The following is a 25,843-nucleotide window of genomic DNA, read 5'->3' as shown; positions in this document are numbered from 1 at the left end:
CTTTAAAAAAATAGAACGACTTTGTGTATATACTAAAAAGCACTGACTTGTATACTTTCAAAGGGCAAATATTGTGGAATATGAATTTAATTAATTTTAAAAAGCATCCTTCAGAGCTTGTCTGTAGTCCTGGAGCATGGAACAGTTCCTTCAGGCACCAGGTGCATTCCCACCTTGGGGATTTGTGTTTGCTGTTCTCTCTGCTGAGCACGTTCTTCCTGCAGAGACACAGTCTCCTTCGTGTAGATCTCCGTTCAAGTGTCCCTCTGTCTGAGAGGTTTTCTCTACACTCGTATCCAGTCCACCCCTGTCTCTCCTGTCCCCCTGCCCAGCTCTTTTTCTTTATTCTACCTTTTGCTGTTGAACATGTGTTTATAAAAGTTCAATATATTTATTTGTTTATTTGAGTTTTTGTTGCTCCCCACTAAAATATAAATTTATGAGAGCAGGGACTTTATTTACTGCTGTATCCTCAGCATCTAGAGTATTGAGTAGGTCCACAGTGAATGTCTGTGAAATAAATGAATGAGTCCTGAACAATATATGTGCAATCACAGGTTTGATGTGCTAACGATATACATTTGCTAACTGACATCAAAATAAATATGTGTAACCAGTAAAGTTTGCAACTTACGTTTACACGCTTTCTAAAATCATCTCTTGCATCACCCATTTGAATATATACCACACTTTGGAATATACTGAGTTAAAGAAATATAAACAGTTTCGATACTACATGGTTTGAAAGAACCTTCAATATACAAACATGTTAGAAGTATATTGGAAGAATATATTGCCCTTTTAGGGTTTCCCAAGGGACCATTTTTTGCACATCATTCTTGGTCTATTTCCACAGAAAACATTCTGAAAAACATTGCATAATGCCTGTAAGAGAGTAACATCATGCCTGGTATGTAGATGGAGCTCAATAAATATTATTTCTCTTCAGAGACATATTATCTTCTCCAGCTTTTTAAAAATCCATTAATTAACTGTGTTGTTGCTGTTGGGCTGGGTCTTCGTTGCTGCTTGCGGGCGTTTCTCTACTTTCGGTGAGAGGGGGCTACTCTTCATTGTGGTGCACGGGTTTCTCCTTGCAGGGGCTTCTCTCGTTGCGGACCACAGGCTCTACGCACAGACTTCAGTGGTTGCAGCTCACAGGCTCTAGAGCACAGGCTCAATAGCTGTGGTGCATGGCGTTTAGTTGCCTTGCGGCATATGGGATCTTCTCAGACCAGGAATCAAACCCATGTTCCCTGCACTGGCAGGCAGATTCCTATCCACTGAACTACCAGGAAAGTCCCTCTCTAACTTTTTAGAAAGTAACTTTGGGTATTAGACTACCCAAAATTGTTTCTTAATTTTTTTTTTCCTTAAAAGTGATTTTAGGAAGGTTTGGGGATAACATTTATAGCAATGGAGCCAGGGCGGGGGAAGCATGACCATGGCATTACTTTGTAAGTGTGAATCTGCAGAGCTTGTGTTCTGAAGCTTCTGGGCTCCCCTAGGGTCTGCACCTCTGATCCTGATGAAGAGGAGGAGACAGTAATGATATCTGTGGGCGATTACTTACTGTGTGGAAGGTCCATGCCGCATGCGTTTTGTCCTTACAAACATAATTGTGGTAGCTATTGTTGTTATAAGGAGAAGGCAATGGCACCCCACTCCAGTACTCTTGTCTGGAAAATCCCTTGGATGGAGGAGCCTGGTAGGCTGCAGTCCATGGGGTCGCGAAGAGTCAGACACAACTGAGCGACTTCCCTTTACTTTTCATTTTTCTGCATTGGAGAAGGAAATGGCAACCCACTCCAGTGTTCTTGCCTGGAGAGTCCCAGGGACGGGGGAGCCTGGTGGGCTGCTGTCTGTGGGGTCGCACAGAGTCCGACACGACTGAAGTGACTTAGCAGCAGCAGCAGCAGCAGCAGCATTGTTGTTATAAAAATAAAGCGCAAAGAGAGTCACACAGCCAGCAACGGTCTTGACCTCCCTTTGTCTCCTCTGCTGTCTGTCAGTCTGGCTGGGTGGGAAAACCTCTCCAACCTCACACAGCTGGTCCCTGCGCCTCTGGGAATAGAGTTGAAATCTCGAGAGCACAGGGTGTGGCCTGGATTATCAGGGTCGACAGACAGCTGCACCTGCCCTTGCAGCTCCTTGCCCCAAGGTCTCCAGAGGGCCAGGGGCCCTGGTTCTGATCTGAATCTCAGAGCAGAGATGCTCACGATGCTCAAGGGGCCTTCTCTGTGGTTTCCACACTGAAGAGTCTCACAGGCTCCCTACCTACTTACAAACAAACCTATTTCTTATTTTCCATATTTCTTTTTTTTTGGCGGGGAGGGGGGGGGGCGCCTCTCCACAGAGCATGTGGAATCTTAGTTCCCTGACCAGGAATTGAACCTGGGTCCACTACAGTAGAGGTAAAGAGTCCTAACCACTGGACCCCCTAGGGAATTCCCTATTTCTTGTATTCTTTCAAGGAGTCTCATTGCCCGAGTCCTCCCAGAATCTAAAAGACAGGAGATGGAAGACCTCAGGGGCCAGCAGCCAGGTTCCCCAGTGTCTGCAGCAGGCCCCCAACTTTGGAGCAAGCCTGATCTGTGTTCTTTCCTACAAGGGTTCGGGACCTTTGTCTCACCTTCCGCTGTTAAGGGCCCAACTCTGGGAGCATCTCCCGTCATTACTGGGCCCACCCCTCGCTGTGGGGTTGCTTCTCCTCCCCATCTCCCAGGTCTCTGGCTCCCTCTTTGGGGGTCTGTGACTTGAAGCTGTGTGACTCCCCATACCCCAGTCAGAAAGACTCAAGCCTTAGGCAGAGTCCTGGAGTTTTGTGGGGTTTGTGTGTGCATGTTGTAAAATAGATATAACACGAGACTGACAGTCTTCATCATATTTCAGGGGACAGCTCTGTGACATTAAGTACATTCATACTGTTCTGCAGCATCACTACCATCTATCTTCAGAACATTTTCATTTCTTCCGGCTGAAGCCCTGTTACAACAACTCCTATTCCCCATTCCTAGCTCTTGGCAAGCCCCATTCTCCTTTCTGTACTCGGGGTACCGCATATGAGTGCAGTCATACAGTATTGTCTGTTGGTGACTGGCTTGTTTCACTTGCCACAGTGGCTCACCTCTGTTATGACATGTGTCAGAATTCCCTTCCTTTCTAAGACCGAACAATCTTCTGTCTGCGCCTGCCACGCTGTGCTGAGCCATGCATCTGGCAGTGGGCGTTTGTGTTGTTTCCACCTGGCCATTGTGACCATTGCTGCCGTGGATGTGGGTCTACAAATATCTGCTCCAGTCCATGCTCTCCCTCGCTTTGTTGTGGAGTTCTTGCCTGCCTCTTTTTCTTGTTAGCTTGGAGCTGGAAGGCTCCTGAGCTGTGTGGTATCAGCCCCTTTACTTTACACCTGAGGAAAGTGCGGTGGCGACGGAGAAGTGACTCTCCAGGGTCAGACCTCACTGGAGGCAGAGCCAGGCCCAGGGCCTCCTCACTCTGCCCAGCATGTCCCGTCCTGTCAGCCTGCCTCCTCCTCTGGCCCAAGCCTCAGGCCTGCAGGGGAGGATGTTGAGCAAATCCTCTGCCCACCCACAGGGCCGCCAGCCCCGCCCTTGGCCCCGCCAGCCTCTGGAGGCTGGCATCTGTCTCCCCTCGACAGAGGACAGTGGTCTCTGGACACCCCTTCCCACCTGGGGGCTCTCGGGCCCCCGCTTTGCAGCCACTCTGTCCTCAACAAGGGCTCAGTCTCTGCCAAGAGCGAGAGCGTCGGCTCCCCTCCTGCACCCTCAGAAGCTGGGACGTTTCCACCCTGGCTTCTGCCCAGACCACAGACACAAGTGCTGTTGTCTTCACGGAGGGGCCTGGATCTGGCCTTTCCCCGAACACTCGAATCCACATTCTTTCTGGGGAGGTCGGGGAGGAGGGCGTGGGTAGGGCAGCGAGAGGACAAGAACACTTACTGAGAGTTTGTTCTGAGCCGGGGGCTTTGCATGGTGGGCTCTGTGCTCAGCAGTCCTTAGGTCAACTGCAAAGCAGGCTCTTCTCCATGGCCCCCACTAAGAGGGGGCTCAGGCAGAGCTGGCTGTCCTTCCTCCACTCCCACCCCATCCCCCGCCTTTCCCTGTGGGCAGTAATGGGGGAGGAATTCCCCTCTTTCTTCTCCTTTCTGAGGGAGCAAGGCCACAGGCCTGAGATTATGCAATTCAGCCCTGCAGACCTCTGCCTGACCCTTTATCTTGCCTCCATCAGCCACCACTGCTTGAATGCTCCCAGTAACGTGGAGCTCACTGGTCTCCAAGGTGCTGGGGGCAGTGCTTGCTGGTAGAAAGTCCTTCCTTCCACTGAGGCCAGGCCACTGTCACTCCTTCTGCCCTCCGCACTGTTAGCAGCTACTGCTGGACAGAGAGGAGGGCAGGAAGTCTGGGTTCCCAAGGGGAGGACTCTTGGGAACACAGGGTGGCCCCTGGGGCGGCAGTTTTCCAAGGGCACTAAAGTATTGGGTTGGCCAAAAGTTCGTTTGGGTTTTTCCTTAGTATCGTATGGAAAAACCCCAGTGAACTTTCTGGCCACCCCACATTTCACCATTTTCCCCACAGGGAGAGTAGCACTGGCGCTTCCTAGCCAGACCCTGTGCTGAGCGCTTCACGGGGATTGCTTTGTTTCATCCTTGTAGCAATTCTGTTACACTGAGATTAGTGTCTCCACTTTACCAGTGAGCACAAGTGCTCTTTATCCAGTATACACCAGTACTACTGTACCAGTGGGTAGGTGGTAAAATCCTTCGGTACCACTGGAAACCTGCTGCTGCTGCCACCGAGCACTCCTCCTAGGAACCCAGACCTCCTGCTCCCACGCCTGTCCAGCAGCCCTCTGATTGGTCAGGCCTCGGCAGGGGCGGGAACTAAGACTCAGAGAGGGAAAGAAATAGTCCAAGATCACACAGCTAATCAGTGCCCCACTCCCTCTGACCCCAAAGCCAAGTATATCTTGCTCTGTGCTCACCTTAGCCCTACTGGCCAGCCTGGGAGCTGAGGGACCGGCCATTGGCCAGGACCTAGAGTCTGCTCGGCAGGCCTGAGTGAAGAAGGTCTGAGTGCAGTGTGGGGGTCATTCCCTGCTTGTCAGCAACCCAAACCCCAGGGGGTGGTTTCCTTTTACTCACAGTCAGGCCCTAGTCTCCTGCAGTTAATTTTGGCTTTTGCCCTGATTTCAGAACTTCTTGTTGATCACTGTTAAAAGTCACATGACTAGCCTGGGTTGAGCGCTCCAGCCCACTTTGAGATTTCTCCTGTCCGCCCTTGTGTTGGCTGATGCTCCTGGCTCCGGGCCCCAGTGCAGCCACTGTCAGCCTGTTATCACCAGGGCCCAGGTCCAGTGACTGGGGTCTTCTCTTTCCCTTGGGCACAAACACCCTCTGGACCAAGACCACATGCCCTTGTTGGTGGAGCCTCTGTCCGAACTATAGAGCCTCATAGTTGTTGCCAAGAGTAAATGAAACATTACAGACTGTAACTCCTGGAGGAGAGAGACTTTGCCCACCATGTGTGCCTGCTGCCAGCAGCACCTTTTGTGCTGTGCTGTGCTTAGTCACCCAGGCGTGTCCGACTCTTTGAGACCCTATGAATGGACTGTAGCCCACCAAGCTCCTCTGTCCATATGATTCTCCAGACAAGAATATTGGAGTGGGTTGCCATGCCCTCCTCTAGGGGATCTTCCCAACCCAGGGATCGGATACAGGTCTCCAGCATTTCAGATGGAATTTTTATCATCTGAGCCACCAGGGAAGCCCAAGAATACTGGAGTGGGTAGCCTATCCCTTCTCCAGGGGAACTTCCCGACCCAGGAATTAAACCGGAGTCTCCTACATTGCAGGCAGATTCTTTACCAGCTGAGCTACCAGGGAAGCCCAGCGGCGCCTATCAGGTGCTTTGTTATTGTTTGTTGAGTGAGTGAGGGAAGGTGACATCTTGTGAAGCACAGCACAGAGTAAGTCTCATGATGCTTTCATTGTTAAAATTGTTCTAATGTGACATTTGAAAAGGGTGGCCTGATGTTTTCAAGAATAGGTCTTGTTGGGGAAGAGGAGGGTGGGACAAACAGAGAGTAGCATTGACACGTATGTACCCTGGGAAAAAAGAAATGTGACAGTGTTAATTACTCAGTTGCATCTGACTCTTTGCGACCACATGGACTGTAGCTCACCAGGCTCCTCTGTCCATGGGGATTCTCCAGGCAAGAATACTGGAGTGGGTTGCCATTCCTTCTCCAGGGGATCTTCCCGATTTATGGATCGAACTTGAGTCTCCTGCATTGCAGGCAGATTCTTTACTGTCTGAGCCACCAGGGAAGCGTATGCTCAGCTCTATGCTCTGTGTTGACCTAGAGGGGTGGGGTGGGAGGGAGACTCAAGAGGGAGGGAGGGAAGTAGGTGATCTACTTCGCTGTATAGCAGAAACTGACACAACATTGTAAAGCAATTATACTCCAATTTAAACAAAAAGAAGCAAGCAATAAAATGCACCATCCAACCAGGTGAAAGAAGGAAAAAGAATAGGTCCCATCACACACGCAGATGAGGGGTTGCTGACCTGGCTGCCTGCATCTGGGGAGGTCCGGAGTGAGGCTTGTGCCCCTGACTTGAACCTGCCACCACTCCTCTCCAGTGATGTGTGGATCAGCCCCTGAGATGTATGTAGGTGGGAGTGTTCACTAGTTCATTCTATGAACAATTCTGGGTACCTGCTGTGTACCTGGCTCTCTTTGGGGCTCTCTTTGGCAGCAGTTGGCAAGGTCAAGTCCCTGGTCTCATGAAGTTTCTGGTAGAATGGGGGAAATGGAGTGTAAACAAATGTGTAATGTGCCAAATGGTATGGATGCTGTGATGGAGAGTGAGGCAAGGTAGAAGAAACAGACAGGGCGGAAGAAGTTGCTGCCTTATCCACACAGAGCAGGGAAGGCCTTCCTGAAGAGGTGATATTGGAACAAAGACCTGAAGGAAAAAGCTGGGAGGAAAGGATCTAGGATAGAGAATCAGGGGCAAAGGCCCTGAGGCAGGGATGTGTTTGGGGAATAGATAGGAGGCCAGGGTGCAGAGGAGGTGAGCGAGAGGCTAAGAGGAGAGGTCAGGGAGATAGCTGGGGGCAGTGACTTCCAGAATCTAGAAGGGGTATAAACCGTGGGAGGTTTTGAGCAGAGGACAGGCATGGTCTGACTGATGTTTAGAATGTTCATCTGGCCGTGGGGTGGACAATAGACCAGAGGGGAACCAGGACCGAACTAGGGAGCCCAGTTAAGAAGTTCTTGATGGTAGAATAGGATATCAGTAAAGGAGGTGATGAGAAGGAGTTAGAGTCTGGATGTATTTTATGGAGGAAATAACAGAATTTGTTGATGGAGTATGTGGGATGGGTGGGAGGAGAACAAGAAGAGCTTTCAGACTGGACAGTTGGTAGAATAGAGTGATGTTTGTCAAAAGTAGGAAGACCAATAAATCAACTATACTTGAATAAAATAAAATTTAAAGGAGATTAGAAAGACTGGGAAAAGTAAGTTTGATGGAAAAATCAAGAGTCTAGTTTTGGGTGTGTTAAATCTGAGATGCCTTTCACACATACAAATAGAAGTCAAGCCAGTGGCAGAGGTCTACGTCTGGAGTAAGGGGAGGTGTGCAGGCTGGAGATGGAAACTTGGGAACTTCCGTGTGAAGTCATGAGACAGGAGACCTCCGAGAAAAGGCGAACATGGTTAGAGACGGGGTCCCAGGACCGAGTGCAGGCACCCACCAATGTTCAGAGAGTGATTAGAATCAGAGAAGCAGCAGGACAGAGTGACTCACCAAGGCCAAGTGCAGAGGCTCTTCGAAAAGGACGGAACCATCAAGTGTGTCAGATGCTGGCTAGTGACCCCGTGGGATGAAGGCTGCAAAGTGTCTGCTGGATTTAGTGATCTGGTGGTGACTTGACAGCATCATCTTTGATAGAGTGGCCTGATTACAGCGAGTTCAAGAGACGGTGGAGGAGAGGAAGGGCAGGCAGTGAGGACAGGCCAGTCAAGGAATGTGGCTGTAAAGGGACTAGAGAAATGGACGATCATTCGAAGGTGTGAGGTTAAGGGGAGGGTTGTTTTTCACTTTTAATTTTTTGGTTTTATTTTTGTTTTATTAAGGGAAAAGAAACTATGCCATGTTTACATACTGATAGAAATGGACCAACAGAGAAATGGATGATGCAGGAGGGGGAGGGGTCAAAATAGTGCTCGTGTCCTTGCATAGGGGACGGGAGATAGGATCCAGCATGTGGCTGGAGGAGAGGGGACGGTCTTGGGCAGGAGTGGGCTGAGTCATCCACCGCAGAGAGAGGCAGGTGGAGAAAGCGCTGCAGAGAAGGGAAATGGGTTTTTCCCCCCATACAATTGTTTTTTGATTGAGATGTAATTCTCATGTAAAATCCACCCCACCCCCCATTTTAAAGTGCACAGTTCAGTGGCTGATAGTATATACACAAAAGTGTGCAGTCAAAATTTCTGGTGGATTAAAAAATCACCCATCACTGGGATCACTATCTCATCCACATTTTCATCACCCTCCAAAAACCTCACCCCCATTAGCCATCCTCCCCACCTCCCAGTTCCCAAACTTCTCGTCTCCTTTCTGCGTTTATGGATTTGCCTATTCTGGACATTTCACATAAATGGAATCATACAATATATGACCTTTGTGTCTGGCTCCTGTCCCTTAGCACTTCAAGTTTCATCCGTGTTGTAGCATGCTCTCAGAATTTCATTCCTTTTTCTGTGTGAATCTCTTGCTTTGTCAGCACATGTGTCTCCTCGGACAATTCATTTCCGAGTGTGACAAGAGCCCAGTTTCGGGCCCTGGAAGGGGTCTGCCTTCCTGCAACAAATGGCGACTCTGGCGGGGACTCTTCTTTGCTGAGACTGACATCCTGACCACTCGGGGTACTCAGGGGCCAGCTTGCCTGCCAATGGACCAGACCCAGCGGCCGCAACTGGGACCCTTTTGTCCCTGGTCTCCTCCTGACGTGGACAACTGGCCAGAGTGCCCCGACCGGGTAAGGAACAAGAGACTTTATTGACTTCTCTCCCCTTCCCTCTCTCTTTGCTCTCCTTAACCCTTCCTATCCTTCCCCATTTTTCTAGTCCCCTGGTCCTGGCGCAGGAATCTGGTCGAAGGGCCCTCAGCCTGAGCTGAGGATTGGAGACTGATCACCTCCTCTTGGCAGAGAACTCGAATTCTGGTTCTGGTCTGGTCTGATTTCTGGGAGGGCCGAGTTCCAGCCCTCCCTTCTCTGGAGGCCCAGGGAAAAGTCCCATAACGCGTGGGTATCTGTAGGTGGCAGGAGACATCTGTAAGGCTACCCCTTACACCCCCATCTCCCGCCTCCTCCCCCTTCTTCTTTCAACATGGCTTCCTTTCCTCCCTTGAAATCTGATGTTAGTACTTGGATCTGAAGTTCTGTGTCTCTATAGGAGGTTTTCTGAGAGACTGTATTCTTGTATTTAAGGGCTTCCCTGGTGGTGCACAGGTTAAAACGTCTGCCTGCAATGTGGGAGACCTGGGTTCGATCCGTGGGTCGGGAAGATCCCCTGGAGAAGGAAATGGCAACCCACTCCAGTATTCTTGCCTGGAGAATCCCATGGACAGAGGAGCTTGGTGGGCTACAGTCCATGGGTCGCAAAGAGTCGGACACGACTGAGCGACTTCACTATCACTTTCTGTGTGAATAATATTCTAATATGGTTGGTTCTTGAACAACACAGGGGTTAGGGGTGCCAACCTCTCATGCAGTTGAAAATCTGGGTATAACTTTTGGCTCCCTGAAGACTTAACTACTAAATAGCCTACTGTTGACCAAAGTCTTACTGGTAACTTAAATTGTCATTAACATGTATTTTATATGTTATATATATATTATAGACTGTAATTTTAAAATAAAGTGAACTAAAGAAAATGTTATGAAGCAAATCATAAGGAAGAGAAAATACAATGCCATACAGTATATATTGATACCATAAGTTTATGTCTTCTGTTTATATCTGTCAGTACCTATATCAATTTTGTCTTATAGGATATAAAACACTGCAAATATTATATGTATTACTACACTAAACATAAAAAATGAAAGGATGATATGAAAAATACATTGTACAGGTATAATGATTCATGAGGAGCACACAGCAACCCACTTTAGTATTCTTGCCTGGAGAATCCATGGACAGAGGAGCCTGGCAGGCTACAGTCCATAGGGTCGCACAGAATCGGACACGACTAAAGTGACTTAGCACTCACATACATAATGATTCATGCATTGATAACAGAGAAGCAGCGATATAAGTGTTTTTGGTAGCCTGGTGTAACTGATACAATTATTTCCCAGTAGCCTAGTTTTTACACTAATGAAGGATTATACAGCTTTTATGACTTGTAGTATTATACTCATATTCATAATACAGTATTGGAAACACTGTTGCATTTTTTTTAAATCACTTACCTGTGATGATAGACTGATATGCAGTTTAATTATGAAAGAGAGAGGGAGAGAGAGAGAAAAGAGGGGTGGGGCCAAACATATTGTATGGTAATATAATTCTTTGAAAGCAAAGTTATAAAAAAAAAAACAGTAAGAAAACTAACACATTTTTTAATTAATTAATGTATTTTAATTGGAAGATAATTACTTTACAGTATTGTGGTGGTTTTTGCCATACATCAAGATGAATCAGCCATGGGTGTACATGTGTCCCCCCATCCTGAAGCCCCCTCCCACCTCCCTCCCCACCCTATCCCTCTGGGTTGCCCCAGAGCATCAGCTTTGAGTGCCCTGATTCATACATCGAACTTGCACTGGTCATCTATTTTACGTATGGTAATATACATGTTTCAATGCTATTCCCTCAAATTGTCCCACCCTCACCTTCTCCCACAGAGTCCAAAGTCTGTTTTTTTACATCCATGTCTCTTTTGCTATCTTGCTTATAGCATCATCATTACCATCTTTCTAAATTCCATATATATGCATTAATATACTGTATTGGTGTTTCTCTTTCTGACTTACTTCATTCTGTATGATAGGCTCCAGTTTCATCCCTTCACTAGATCTGACTCAAATGCATTCTTTTTTATAGCTGAGTAATATTCCATTGTGTATATGTACCACAGCTTCCTTATCCATTCATCTGTCAATGGACATCTAGGTTGCTTCCATGTCCTGGCTATTATAAACAGTGCTGCAGTGAACATTGGGGTACATATGTCTCAGTTCTGGTTTCCTTGGTGTGTCTGCCCAGCAGTGGGATTGCTGGGTCATATGGCAGTTCTATTTCCAGTTTTTGAAGGAATATCCACACTGTTCTCCATAGTGGCTGTACTAGTTTGCATTCCCACCAACAGTGTAAGTGAAAGTCGCTCGGTCGTGTTCAACTCTTTTCAATGCCATGGACTGTAGTCCATGGAATTCTCCAGGCCAGAATACTGGAGTGGGTGGCCTTTCCCTTCTCCAGGGGCTCTTCCCAACCCAGGGATCAAACCCAGGTCTCACGCATTGCAGATGGATTCTTTACCAGCTGAGCCACAAGGGAAGCCCAAGAATACTGGAGTGGGTAGCCTATCCCATCTCCAGGGGATTTTCCTGACCCAGGAATCAAACCAGGGTCTCCTGCATTGCAGGCAGATTCTTTACCAACTGAGCTATCAGGGAAGCCCAACAATGTAAGAGGGTTCCCTTTTTCCCACATCCTCTCCAGCATTTATTTTTTGTAGACTTTGATGGCAACCATTCTGACCGGTGTGAGATGGTACTTCATTGTGGTTTGATTTGGATTTCTCTGGTAATGAGTGATGTTGAGCATCTTTATTTCTTTTAAGATTTATTTATTTGTTTTTTTTTTTGGCTGTGGTGGGTCTTCGTTGCTGCATGCAGGCTTTCTCTAGTTGTGGCAAGCAGGGGCTACTCTTCCTGGCGATATGCAGGCTTCTCTTTGCTGTAGAGCATAGGCTCTATAGCACTCAGGCTTCAGTAACTGTAGTGTATGGGCTCAGTAGTTGCGGCTCTTGAGCTCTAGAGCACAGACTCAATAGTGTTGTGTGTGTGTGCTCCATGGTATATAGGATCTTCCCAGACCAGGGATTGAACCAGTATCCCTTGCATTGCAAGGGAGATTCTTAACCACTGATCCAGCAGGGAAGCCCAACACATTATTGATTTTAAATATCACTCACCGTATGCCTAATGTAAGGGCAGACTATCCACTTCAATACAAGTCTTGCACACAATGTTCTATACATATAATTTTGTATATTTATTGGAAAAAATCCCAATATAGATGGACCTGCTTAGTTCACAACTGTGCTGTTCAAGGGTCAGCTGTATATGGAGGGATGACATTTTGTTTATCCGTTCATCAGTCAGTGGACGCTTGGGTTGTTTCCATTTTGGGGCTGTGATGGAGAATGCTTCTGTGGACAGTCATGTGCAAGTTTTTGTGTGGACACATGATTTCAGTTCTCTCAGGTGCACCTTAGGAGTGGAATTGCTGGGTCGAGTGGTAACTCTGTGTTTAACATTGTGTTGTTGTTGTTCAGTCGCTCAGTCGTGTCTGACTCTTTGCAACCCCATGGACTGCAGCAGGCCAGACTTCCCTGTCCTTCACCATCTCCCAGAGCGTGCTTAATCTCAGGTGCATTGGGTCAGTGATGCCATCCAACCTTCTCCTCCTGCTGTTAATCTTTCCCAACATCAAGATCTTTTCAATGAGTGGGCTCTTTGTATCAGGTGACCAACGTACTGGAGCTTCAGCTTCAGCATTAGTCTTTCCAATGAATATTCAGAGTTGATTTCCTTTAGGATTGACTGGTTTGATCTCCTTGCAGTCCAAGGGACTCTCTCCAACACCACGGTTCAAAAGCATCAATTCTTTGGCATTTAGCCTCCTTTATGGTCCAACTTTAACATCTGTACGTGACTACTGGAAAAACCATAGCTTTGATTATATGGACCTTTGTAAGCAAAGTAATGTCTCTGCTTGTTAATATGCTGTCTAGGTTGGTCATAGCTTTCTTTCTAGTGAGTACGTGTCTTTTAATTTAATGGCTGTAATCACCATATAAAGTGATTTTGGAGCCCAAGAAAATAAAGTGTCTCACTGTTTTCCCATCTATTTGCCATGAAGTGATGGGACTGGATCCCATGATCTTTGTTTTTTGAATGTTGAGTTTTCAGCCAGCTTTTTCACCCTCCTCTTCCACTTTCATCAAGAGGCTCTTTAGTTCCCCTTCACTTTCTGCCATAAGGGTGGTGTCATCTGCGTATCTGAGGTTGTTGATATTTCTCCCCGGAATCTTGATTCCAGCTTGTTCTCCATCCACCCCAGCGTTTCACATGATGCACTCTGCATATGCCATTGTGAGAAGCTGCCACACTGTTTTCTGAAGTGGCTGCACCCCTTTACCTTCCTCACCCACAGTAGGTGAGTCTTGCGCTGTCCCTGAGGTGGGTTGGTTTGGAAGCTTGTGGACTCTAGTTCCTGCTGATCTGTTCTAGACCTTCAGCTGCAGTGGAAGCTGGAGGATTGAGGACATAGTGGAAAACAGCAGCTGGAGAATGGACGGACTGGTAGGGCTCTTGTAGATTTATTGGGTGCTCTAAGGATGCCCTGGGAACTGCTTTTGGGGGAACTAGGCCAGTGTACCCGGGCTCTCTCCTCCTGGCTCTGCAGGGCTGCCCAGGGGCAGGTGTGGAACAGGTAGAGGTTTGGGGTAACCAGGTGGGGGTGGGGGAGGAGGCATAGCCCTCAGGCCTTTGTCTTCCATCCCCACAAACCTCAGGGGTTCTGTCCTCACCCCTCCTATGGGGCCTGCCCCTCTTCACAGGCCATGGAGACGGGCAGAGCCAGGAGCAGAGCCAGGCCAGGCCCAGACACACTTGTGTTCAGATCTTGCCTCTGCTGCTCATTACAGCAGGAACCTGGGCAAGTCCCAACCCTGCCTGCTTCAGTTTCTTCCCCTGTAAACCCCCCACATCCCTGTGGTTGTGAGATGGAAATGGGATCCCAGGACAGTGCTTCGCCTCCCTGTTTCTCTCCCTTCCTGGGCCCTGTCTGTCTCTGGGATACTCCTGGGTCCCTGGTTACACTGGTGAGTCCCCTGCTGCTCCCTGCCCTCTATCTTCTCTTCCCTCCCTGAGAGTGACATTGAGGCGGGATTGGGGGGAGGTCCAGGCTCCTCTTAGAATCCCACAAAGTCATGGACCCCTCACATGCAACATGCCCACCAAGTCAGGGGTCTCGTGGGCCTCATGAAAGCGTCTCCCAAGACCTACCCCCATCCCTCCATCCCCCAGCTGCAGTAGTGTGGTTATGAAGACAACTGTTCCCTGGGGCCGGTGGCCAGCAGTCTCCCCTGACGTCAGCCAGTCAAGGCTGGAGCCACTGCCAGAGGGAATCTTCCCCCATTGCCAAGGAGCCAGCCGGCGCCTGCCACAGGATTTTAGCTCCCTCCCGCTTAGAGCTGCCTGGCTCAACATGCTGGGCCAGTGCTTCGGAGAAGGAAAGAGCAGCCCTTTTCCTGGACATGGTGGCTGGTTGATGCATCAAGCCCTTTGCCAGGCACCCAGCCTACCCCAAAGGGGAACCCTCATCACTATTGATCCTCAACGAACTGGCATTTTTTAATGGGAGTCTTTTCCCAGGCAGAGCCCAGGCTTCCCTGCCTGACTGCCCTGTGAAATTGGACACAGTCCCTCCTGCCTCCCAAGGTGGACCTTGGGATGAGAGACGTCGGTCCTTGGAGGCATGGTATTTCTAGAAATTATCATCTGTATTGTTTCATATTCCAGAACACTGACTTCACTCTGAAGGGTGAGTTATAGGGCTTTAAAAGTCTGTTTTAGTGGTTTCCCTTGCAGCTGGCGTGGGTTGTTTGAACACAATAACTGCATTTCCTGTAGCATGCGTGTGATTTGTCCAGTCATTCTGCAAATATTTTTTGAGCCTTCATTGGGTGCTGAAGCTTTTGGGGGACCCAGGGAAATGAAAGCCAGACTCGCACCCTCTGGGGCTGTACCTAGTGGGGAACTGAGCAGAGGCTTGGAGGAACCAGAGCCACATGCAACAGGAAGGGTTCAAAGAAGGAGATCAGAGGCCAGGGCCCTCAGGAAAGGAGAGGGGCTGCAGCCCTTCTGGGGGAGCCCTGTGTGGGCATTCTGGCGGAGGTCATGGCTAGGCAAGGGCCTGGATCTGAGGCACAGCTGGTCAGATCCACACCCTCTGGTTGAAGCAGACAGCCTAGACGAGCTGAGGCAGTTGGGTCTTGGGGAGCCAGGGTGACCTTCTCCCCAGCATGTGGCCTTGAACAGATCCTTTAACTTCCTGGGCCTCAATTTTCTTATCTGTACTAAGGGGACAGTAATACCTCCTTTCCAGGGCCATGAAGAGGACTGCGAGGACAGATGAGTTGTATAAAGTCTCAGCTCAGTGCTTGACATCAGTCGGAATACACTGGACAGGACTACTTTTAGCCAAAGAGCTTGGACTGTACCCTGGCTGTGGGCCAGTGTCAGAGCCCCAGACCCCTCTCCAAGTGTTTGTCTCCCTCTAGGAGCCCTGGAGGAGAAGGGGGAGGGATAAGGAGGGAGCGGGGAGGGGGTTAGGAAGGGAGGGCTTAGCAGGGACCCAGGCTGGTGCTGCCTGCATGCTGGGGCCCCATCCCTGCCAGCATGTGGGCTTGGCTTCTAGAATCCACCAGACCCAAGAACAACTCCAGGGTATCCACTTAAATCTTCTTCAGCAACACTGCAGGGTCATCCACCCCTGGGTGGGAAGCCTGGAGCAGGGCAGATGGAGTGCACAGCCCTGACCCGCTCTGTTGCCAGAATCTCTCTTTCTCTCTTTGCTCCTTCTCCAGGCTGGCTGCCTCTGTCTGTCTCTGCCTTTGTCTGTCTCTCACACACACACATTGGCAGGACCCCTCTCACAGTGACTAATACTTTCTGTCTCAGGAGTCCTCCTACCTTCGTGACATCAAGCATGAGGGATACAGGCAAAATCATGATTTTTTTTTTTTAAAGCACAGCTGCCCATTTTCTTCTTGGAGGCAGGGCCCCTTACAAGGGGCCTGTGACCAGGCATTTGCAGGATGTGTGTGGTGGGGAGAGGTGGGTGAGGGGTGGACCCCAAACCAGACAAGGCTCAGCTCATCCTCCCTGGTTGTACCTGCCCTCCCCTCCTAGGGCCCAAGTCAGTCTGCAGCCTCCATTGGCTCCCATCCCTGTGTTCCATGTCCTTGGGGCGCCCCGTTCGTTCCTTTCCCTCTATCTGAAGCACACACCCTCTATCTCTTCCACCCTGGTTGCCTCTGTCCAGGCCCGTCCTCCACCTCTTCACCAGCGCTTCCTTCACTCACTCTCCTCTGACTATATCTCTTCCCTCAGAATCTTCAATAGCTCCCCAGTACCACCAAGTTCTGACATCTTAGTTTAGAATCCGAGGGCCCGTCCGTTGACCTCCCCGTCTCCTCTTCCTCCCACCTCTTCCGGCACAGGCCTTTTCCCCAGCGCGCCAGGCTCGTTACTGCTCTTTCCCTTCCAGCCCCTGGGCCCTTGCTTCTGCTGTTCCCCTGCCTAGGAGGACTTTCCCCAGGCTCTGTCTTTTTATGTCCGTTTCTATTCTTCCAATAAATGCCCTCTCCTCACTAAAACCTTCCATTATCCCTCTAAGTTGAAGGGACCCACCCCTCCTCTAGGTCTCCAATAACATGTATCATTTTCTGTCCAGTTCAGTTCAGTCGTGTCCGACTCTTTGCGACTCCATGGACAGCAGCATGCCAGGCTTCCCTGTCTATCACCAACTCTGGGAGCTTGTTCAAACTCACGTCCATCAACTTGGTGATGTCATCCAACTATCTCATCTTCTGTTGTCCTCTTCTCCTCCTGCCTTCAATCTTTCCCAGCATCAGGGTCTTTTCCAATTCAGTTCTTCGCATCAGCTGGCTAAAGTACTGGAGCTTCAACATCAGTCTTTCCAATGAATATTCAGGACTGATTTCCTTTAGGATGGACTGGTTGGCTCTCCTTGCACTCCAAGTTACTCTCAAGAGTCTTCTCCAATACCGCAGTTCAAAAGCATCAATTTTTCAGTGCTCAGCTTTCTTTATGACCCAACTCTCTCACATCCATACATGACTACTGGAAAAACCATAGCTTTAACTTTAACTTAACAGACGTTTGTTGGCAAAGTAATGTCTCTGCTTTTTAATATGCTGTCTAGGCTGGTCATAGCTTATCTCCCAAGGAGCAAGTGTCTTTAATTTCATGGCTGCACTCACCATCTGCAGTGAAAATACAGTCTCTCAGTGTTTCCATTGTTTCCCATCAATTTCCCATGAAGTGATGGGACCTGATGCCATGATCTTTGTTTTTTGAATGTTGAGTTTTAAGCCAGTTTTTTCACTCTCCTTTTTCACTTTTATCAAGAGGTTCTTTAGTTCCTCTTCACTTTCTGCCATAAGGGTGGTGTCATCTACATATCTGAGATTATTGATATTTCTCCCGGCAATCTTGATTCCAGCTTGTGCTTCATCCAGTCTGGCATTTCACATGATGTACTCTGTATATAAGTTAAATAAGCAGGGTGACAATATGCAGCCTTGACGTACTCCTTTCCCAATTTGGAACCAGTCCGTTGTTCTGTCCTGTATTATTTTTTAAGTATCAGCCCAACTGGCCTCTTAAGTACCCGGAAAAGGAGATGCATCTTATTCTTTAACCACCCAAAGTACCAAGCAGCACAGTGGTTTAGCACCAAATAAGTGCTCAGAAAGTAATTGGCAAGTGAATGGCTGTACCTCATAGATAGGGTCACAATGCAGGCTACTTCTGTCACCCAAAGGTGGTCCGGGCCTGGCAGTCACTGCATGCCCATGTGCTATTTCTGTCCAGGTTGTTATTAGGATTATGCTAAGTTGTTATAATGAGCTAGAAAGTTCTGTGTTGTTCTTGTTGTTGTTTGGTTGTTGTGTCTGACTCTTTGTGACCACATGGACTGTTGCCAGCCAGACTCATCTGTCCGTGGCATTTTCCAGGCAAGAATACTGGAGTGGGTTGCCATTTCCTTCGCCAAGGGATCTTCCTGAACCAGGAACCAAACCCACATCTCTTGCACTGGCAGACAGCTTCTTTACCACTGAGCCACGTTGATTATAAAACTAGCTTTGTGCTCCTCACAGAATAGTTTTGTCTCTTCAGTTTCACTGATAAGTATTGGCCTATTTGGGTTTTACATATTTTCTGAGCCAGTTTTGTTCATTTATATTTTAAGTTAAATAAAGAGTTGAAAATGTTATTGCTATAAAACTGTAGATAGTTTTCTCTCGTAATTAAATATTTATCTATATCCATAGACAGGGGCCTTTTCTCATTCCAAATATCTTCTTTTTCCTCTGATAAGAATTCCTAAAGTTTTTTTTTTAATTAGTTTTCAAAGAATCAGCTTTTGATTTTTAGATATCAGCTACTTTTTCCTTCTTCCCATTTTCTTAATTTCTACTTTTATTGACAATTTCTTCTTTCTTTGGTTTTATTTTATTTTTTCTTTTTAGCCTTTTGGTTTAAATGCTTAGTTACTTTTCAGTCTTTCTTGTTTTTAAAAGTACATGTAAAGCTGTAATTTTCCTCTGAGTACCACTTTGGTCTCAAAGTATAGGGGTTTATAATTGTTTATGATACAATTCTAAATTGTCTGTAATCTCTGCTTCACTTTTCTCTTTTACTGAAGAGTTACAGAGCACTATGGGCTTCCCTGTTGGCTCAGTTGGTAAAGAATCTGCCTGCAATGAGGGAGACTCAGGGTTCATCCTTGGGTTGTGAAGATCCCTTGGAGAAGGAAATGGCAACCCCCTGCAGTATTCTTGCCTGGAAAATCCCAGGGACAGGGGAGTCTGGAGGGCTACAGTCCATGGGGTTGCAAGAGTCGAACACCGCTGAGTGACTAAACCACCACCACACCATAGAGCACTATAGCTTCTTAGATTTTTCAAGTGGATAGTTTCTTTTAAAATCATGTTACTGTTCATTTCTGATCTTATAGTGCAAAAGATGTTCCATATGACTTCTGCCTTCTGGAATTTGTTGACATTTTTATTTATGACCTAATATATAGCCAATTTTTATGACTGTTTCACATGTGTTTGAAAATATTTATTTATGGTTTGGATGTAAAGTTTGTTCTTTCAGTCTCTCGGTTTACATTTTTGAATTGTGTTATTTAATGATAGATCATTATTTGGGGAGTGACTTGTTCTACCTCTAAGGAAAGACTGTTCAATTCTCCCACAATGATTGTGGGATCTGTCTGTTCCTACGGTTTTAAAAAATCAGTTTTTTATACATATACATATAATTTAGGCAATATTCTTATATATGTATGACTCATGACTTTGACACTTTTTGATGCTGTACTTTTTCCCATTATAAATACTCTGGTTTGTTCTATTTAATGCCTTAGTCTTGAATTCTGTTTTGTGGGTGCCTGTGACTGGCATATCCTTTTTTTTTAATATAAATTTATTTATTTTAATTGGAGGCTAATTACTTTACAATATTGCATTGGTTTTTGCCATACATCAACATGAATCCACCACAGGTGTACACATGCTGAACCCCCCTCCCACCTCCCTCCCCATACCATCCCTCTGGGTCATCCCAGTGCACCAGCCCCGAGCATCCTGTATCATGCATCAAACCTGGACTGGCGATTCATTTCACATATGACATACATGTTTTAATGCCATTTGGCATATCCTTTTTTATCCTTTCATTTTTAATTTCTTCTGTGTCATTTTGTTTTACACATGTCTTTTATAGTAGCAGACAAGTGGATTTTGTACTGAGTATCTGCTTTTAATAGGTGAATTTAACCCATTTGCTGTCATTCATTGTAGATTTATTTCTGCCATCTTATTTCATGTCTACGTTTTAAACTTTCTTATTTGTGTATAGTTTTTTGTTTCTGTTTTTTTTTTTTTTTGCCATACTGTGTGGCTTACAGGCTCTCAGTTCCCCAACCAGGGCTTGAACCTAGGCCATGGCAGTGAAAATCCGGAATTCTAACTACTAAGCCACCAGGGAACTCTGTGTATAGTTTATTTTTGCCTTTCATTGAACTGGTCTCATTTACTTTATCCTGTTTTTCTTTCCTCTAATGATTAGGAAGTTTTGAGTCTTATCTTGGGTGATTATTCTAATATTGTATATATATGTGTGTATACTTACATTTTTATATCAACATCTGGATGTAATCAGTATCTTTAGACTCTTCCCAAATGAGGCAAGAACTTTAGTATTTATTAATGATAACTTATTTTTCCCAGCCCCTACCCTCACATATGGATCATCATAGATTTTAGTTCTAAATTGTCCTTCATTGTCTTCAAATTGTTTTATAATATGTATTATAATATGTGTTGAAACTTAACTCAGGTTTTTCTGTTTCCTTTGCATACCACTGTTGACATCATTTATAATACCACTCATCTTTCTTTTTCATGGATCTATTTTTCACTTTGCTGGAGTATATCCTCCAGGAATTCTTTTAGAAAGCGTGGAGAATGTAATTTATAAGGCAATTGATGTCTGGAATGACTGTGTTTCCTTTCTAGAGGGGTCCATTTTGATTTTCAACTCCCTGTTGAATTTTTTTTTTTTTATTCCGAATGATGGTATTTGTAGATATCCCAGATCTCTATTTTTGTTTCAGGTAATATATACCCTCAAAATCTGTGCATACATGAGTTACAATATTACCTGAATGTCTTCTGCTGTTCAGTTCAGGCCTTGCCATTCCCACTTTAGTCAAATCCATGCCATTTGCATCTGTTTTGTTGACTGCAGTTCTGAGTGGGATTCACTCCCTCTGGGTGAAGGTCAGTCTTCATCCCTCCTCCCAAGGAAATTGGGGAAACTGCCTTAGTCTCCCCGCTGGTCCTCAGCTGTAGATCTTATTTTCTTAACCCCTTCATTTATTATTAATATCCAAACCAAAGAATTCTAGGATGCCAGAACTTAAAGGACCTGAAGACCCAGGAGCCCCGCCCTGCTTTCATACATGAGGAGACCCAGGCTCTTATGTGTGGGTACAGCTTGTGTCCGTGTGTCCACCAAGCCTTGCCCCTCTGCCTTGCTGAGTGACTCAGGGGGATGTGCAGGGTGACAGGCTGTGGGGACAAGGTCACTTTCTCAGGCTTGATCTCACAGTGTCTGCCTAAGATGTGGATTCCTGGGGGTCCTGACTAGCTTGTGCTATGGCTTTCCTGGCCGTCCACACACTGGCAACTCCTACGTCTGTATCTCTTGCCCCTCTTCTAGTTTTCTGACTTAAGTCTCCAAATGCCTGTTTGAAGTCCTACATACATGTCTGAGAGGTTCTGAAGTGTGTCAGAAACTGAGGCCCCCCCCCACAACCCTGTTATTCACCATCTTCCCCCATTTAGGATATGATACCACCATTCATTTGGCTCAGCCCCCAAACAGCCACAAGCCTCAATGCTCTTCTCTCTCACCACCCCCATCCCCATGTTTCCCTCCAGAACACCCTGCTCCTGTTGGCTCTGTCCTAGATAGTGGCCTGAATCGGGCCTGAATGGGGCCACTTCTCACAGCAGCCCCCTCACCCCACCTTCAGTCCTGCTCTCTGTCTTGTCTTGCTGGATTACTGCATAACCGCCTACCTAGTACCCCTGCTTCTACTCTTGGTCTGGATTTCCCCAACCGCCAGGGTAAACTTTTCAAATGTCCTATAGATCATCTCTCTCTTTTGCCCAGTCTCTGTAGTGAATGAAGTCAGCCTTACCCAGATGCAGCAGTCCCACCCACCCTTGACCTGCCCCACCTCCCCTCATCTTCCACTCACCAGTCCCTCCACTTCCCCAGTTCAGCCAGCCTGCCTTTGCCCACCTCCACCCACCATGTTCCCTCAGCCCGGAATGCTCTTGCCATTGGCCACATGGCTCCCCTACCCCCATCATTTAGTCACTGCTCAAAAGCTTCTCCTAAAGGAGAAGGAGAGATGCCATCTTTCCCTATCCAAAATGACACCAACTTCTACCAGATACCTCCAACTGGTGCTACTGTTCCTAGTATATACCCACCTTTACTAGAAATTACAGTATCCATTCATTCGTTTATCTGTCTTCCTATTAGATTGTAAGTCACATGAGAGCAAGGATTTTGCCCCATTCCCCTGTATGCATAGTGCCTAGAGCACTGCCAGACACACAGTAGATGCTCAAATATTTCTTGAATAAATGAGCGAAGGAAAGTGAATAGACTTCACATTCATTAATTCACTCAGCTACTGTTGAGTGCTGTTTATGCCAGGCTCCGAGTAGATGGGGGACACACAAATCAGGTCCCTGCCTCTGGGAACGGACAGCCCAGCTAGGGGCCTTTTAAATGGACAGTGAGAACAGAGCCATGAAGGGCCTCTATGGGGGTGGAGAGTCGGGGCTGAGGCAGCAGTATTCTGTGAATCAGTATCAGCTCACCAAGGCAAGAGGAGCAGGGAGGAGGAAGGGCTGAGGAAAGGAGCCCCAGGAGAGGATAGATACTCATAGCAGACGCTCCTAAGGGACTTCTTTGTGTCAGCGCTGCTCTAATGGCCTTAGTATATTAACTCAGGACAGCCCTGACCAGCCCCATTTTAGGAACAGGAGGCAGAAGTGAATTTGCACAGGGTCATACTCTGGGAATGAGGAGCCAGACTCAGCCCAGAATCAGCTTCAGAATCTGTAACCAACTGCTCCACAGCCTCCAGGAGAGGCGAGGTGTGTGGTCAGAGGTAGAGAGCTGGGGGAATGGGGAGGGGTGGCAGGCAGCAGAAGTTTGCAAGCTGCTGAAGGGTTTAAATTTCACAACCCCCATGGGCCTGGAGCCTGTCAGGCTTGCAGGTCTAAAGAGAGCCTCCCCGCAGCTGTGGCTGTGACCTCTGAAACAATCAGGGAGAACCTTTATCTCTGGAGAATAGGCTTATGGGGTGGGGGGCTGGGGAAGGTGAGGGGAAGAGCCTTTGGGGAGATGGTCTCCCCAGCCTCTGTCTCCCCAGCTGCCTCAGTTCCCAGGTCTCAGGAGGCCTGCTGCAGCCTCATCCTTGGCGACAAAGGCCCTGGCTCTCAGGGGGCCGCCCCGTCCCCTGGTCCCCTGCACACAGGGCTGGGGACCCTTTCTGACCTGGGAAGGCCTCTTCGGGCTTCCCGCAAGCTTGTCCAGGGCCTCTCCTTCCAAGGGGCTGCCAAGTAGAGGCACTGTGTCCATTTTACAAATGAAGAAACAAGGACTCAGAGAGTCAGTGACCTCCCCAAGACTCAGCTTGTAAAGGCTGCTGAGGGCTCCAGGCCCAGGTCTGGGGACTCCTGAGGAGTTCTGCCACAGAAGTGATCACTGACTTCATGAGGCTTTTTCTTCAGACAGAGAATTAAGGCCCAGGGAGCCTTAATGGGGCAGAATCAGTGGGTCCCCATATAAGTCAGTCAGAGCCTCACACTGAGGTGCCTGAGGCCCTGCTGGTTCCTGACAGCACAGCCCGGGCCTCGTGGAGACAGCTCCATGAAGCCACCCCGAGGGGGCGCAGCTGTAGCCTGGGGGTCTGCAGGCCCCAGGGGCTCCCAGATGGATGGTGCCAGCCCCTGAATGGCCTCCTCCCACCACAGTTCTGGACACAGCTGGACAGGAGGAGTTCAGCGCCATGCGGGAGCAGTACATGCGCACAGGGGATGGCTTCCTCATCGTCTTCTCGGTCACGGACAAGGCCAGCTTCGAGCACGTGGACCGCTTCCACCAGCTCATCCTGCGCGTCAAGGACAGGTGAGGGCTGGGACACCCCATGCCTGGCTCAGGGTAGGCTCTGTCTGTCTGTCTCTCTCAGATCTTCAGGTGAAAGCTGAGGTTCAAGGAGCAGAGCTGAATTCAGCCCTTGGTTCCTCCAACTCCCACCAGCTCCCACCCCAGTCCTTTCTACATGGCAGAGGGGTCAACATGCATCCACGGCCTCGAGGGGTTGGCTCCCTCCCATCTTGCCTTAACTGTCCCCACTGATGACTCAAGGAACCATAAATAACATCTGTTTTTCAGCTCCAATTTAACCAAATTTTATTACAGCCAAAGAAAAAGTGAATTTTCTCTCCAGTGTACATTGTAATTGGTTAAATCACATTTGACTGTGAGATTTATAAGCCTCTAATTAAAGGCTTGGGCTTAACAGATGGCTCAATGGTAAAGAATCCTCCTGCCAATGCAGGAGATGCAGGTTCAATTCTTGCCTGGGAAGTCTCATGGACAGGGGAGCCTAGCAGGCTACAGTCCATGGGTTACAAAGAGTCAGTCAGACACGACTTAGCAACTAAACAATAGCAACAGTTAATGGCTCAAGTTTTCCTTAGCATAATGTGGAGTAATTAAATAATTTGAAATTTTTGTAAGTCCAACTGGTCTTTTCAGTTAACCGGCTCTTAAAGAGGTTAGTATAAAAACAAAAGGACAAACTAATAGGAGATTTGACCAAATCTCAGTGAATTTGAAAAGTCCAGTTAACACCTATCTTAAAGGCAAAGTGATAGTAACTTTTCGAGATAAAGATGCTTACATACATGTACACGTACATACACACAAAGTTCTAAGAGATAAATGTGCGTTAAACCCTTGACTATAGGAATCTCTAAAGAGAAAACATAAATGACACAGATGTGGGAAGATATTCAACTTTCTTGCTCATCAAAGAAGTGTAAGAAAACAGGATAAAGTACCATTTTTCACCCATCAAATTGCAACTTCCTAATGAAAATACTCACTGCTGACAAAGATGCTGTGAGATGGGCATTTCATTGACTTTGGGACAGGAGTGTGGCCACACGTGTCCTTCAGAAACTTTCAGGCAGACATGACTCCAGATCCCTTCCTGACTCTCCTGGGAGCCATCCTGATTTTGTAGCCGCCATTGTTGAGGGGCAGCTGTGTGCCCACCCCTGGCCCTGGTGCTCTTCGCGAGTCCTTGCTGATGGCCACAGCATGATGGCCTGCAGGGGCATGTGTCACGGTGACTGGGAGATGGGAGGAAGTGGGCCCAGGAACCCAGCCACTGGCCCAGGGAGTGTAAAGCCACAGGGTTCCCAGGAGGGTCCCCACTCACCTTGCAACAGGCATGAGGCTTCAAACCAAGGCAGCCAGCACCCGAAGGCCCCTCTTCCATCCCTGGAGATGTGGAAGGAAAGGCTCTGAAGTCAGCCTCAGGCCCATAGGGAGGTGCTGTGGGCTCTGTCAGGCCTGAGGCAAGGGTGCCCCGCCTTCACCAGGGGAAGCTCACGAGGTGCTGTTCCTTTTTTCCCCAGGGAGTCATTCCCAATGATCCTCGTGGCCAACAAGGTCGATCTGATGCATTTGAGGAAAATCACCAGGGAACAAGGAAAAGAAATGGCGACCAAACACAATGTAGGTGGTGTGTGTGTGTGTGTGTGTGTATGTGTGCGTTGGAGTCGGGGGCTCAGGGGATGTCAGTGTCACCTCACTCCTGCAGTCCCGGTCTGTGGGAATGGCACGTAGACATCCTAGGTCATGGGCTGGATTCCATAGCAATGGAGCATGTGCAGTGTGGGATATTTTGTGAAAGACAATGCCAACCTAGAGAGAAAGCACGTCCTTGTCAGTCAGTAGAGGCCCTGCTCTGGGGAGGGCCCTGGCCCTGGCCCTGACACGGCAGGTTCATCACTGGGCCATGCAAAGAGCTGGCTTCTGTCTCCGAGCCAGCACCTGACTGTGCTCAGAACCGTCAGATCAGCCACCTTCACTGA

The 25,843-nt window shown here is 47.9% G+C and overlaps 1 protein-coding gene across 6 annotated transcripts in view; it reads left to right on the top strand.

Moving 5' to 3' along the window:
- The window catches only part of MRAS (muscle RAS oncogene homolog), a 68,688-nt gene that overhangs the window by 32,790 nt on the left and 10,055 nt on the right, over positions 1 to 25,843 (top strand). For 5 of the 6 annotated variants that reach the window (XM_061420653.1, XM_061420621.1, XM_061420643.1 and 2 more), the window contains 2 exons: positions 23,711 to 23,864; positions 25,385 to 25,484. In XM_061420653.1, coding sequence (XP_061276637.1) covers positions 23,711 to 23,864; positions 25,385 to 25,484 — 254 coding nt within the window. Of the gene's footprint in view, positions 1 to 14,706; positions 14,872 to 23,710; positions 23,865 to 25,384; positions 25,485 to 25,843 lie in introns of those variants that run through there. The other variant, XM_061420662.1, reaches the window with a different exon arrangement.

This window comes from Bos javanicus, chromosome 1, assembly GCF_032452875.1.
Source record: "Bos javanicus breed banteng chromosome 1, ARS-OSU_banteng_1.0, whole genome shotgun sequence".
Taxonomy (NCBI): domain Eukaryota; kingdom Metazoa; phylum Chordata; class Mammalia; order Artiodactyla; family Bovidae; genus Bos; species Bos javanicus.
The sequence above is the reverse complement of the archived record's forward strand: the minus strand, read 5'-3'. Positions and strand labels throughout refer to the sequence as shown.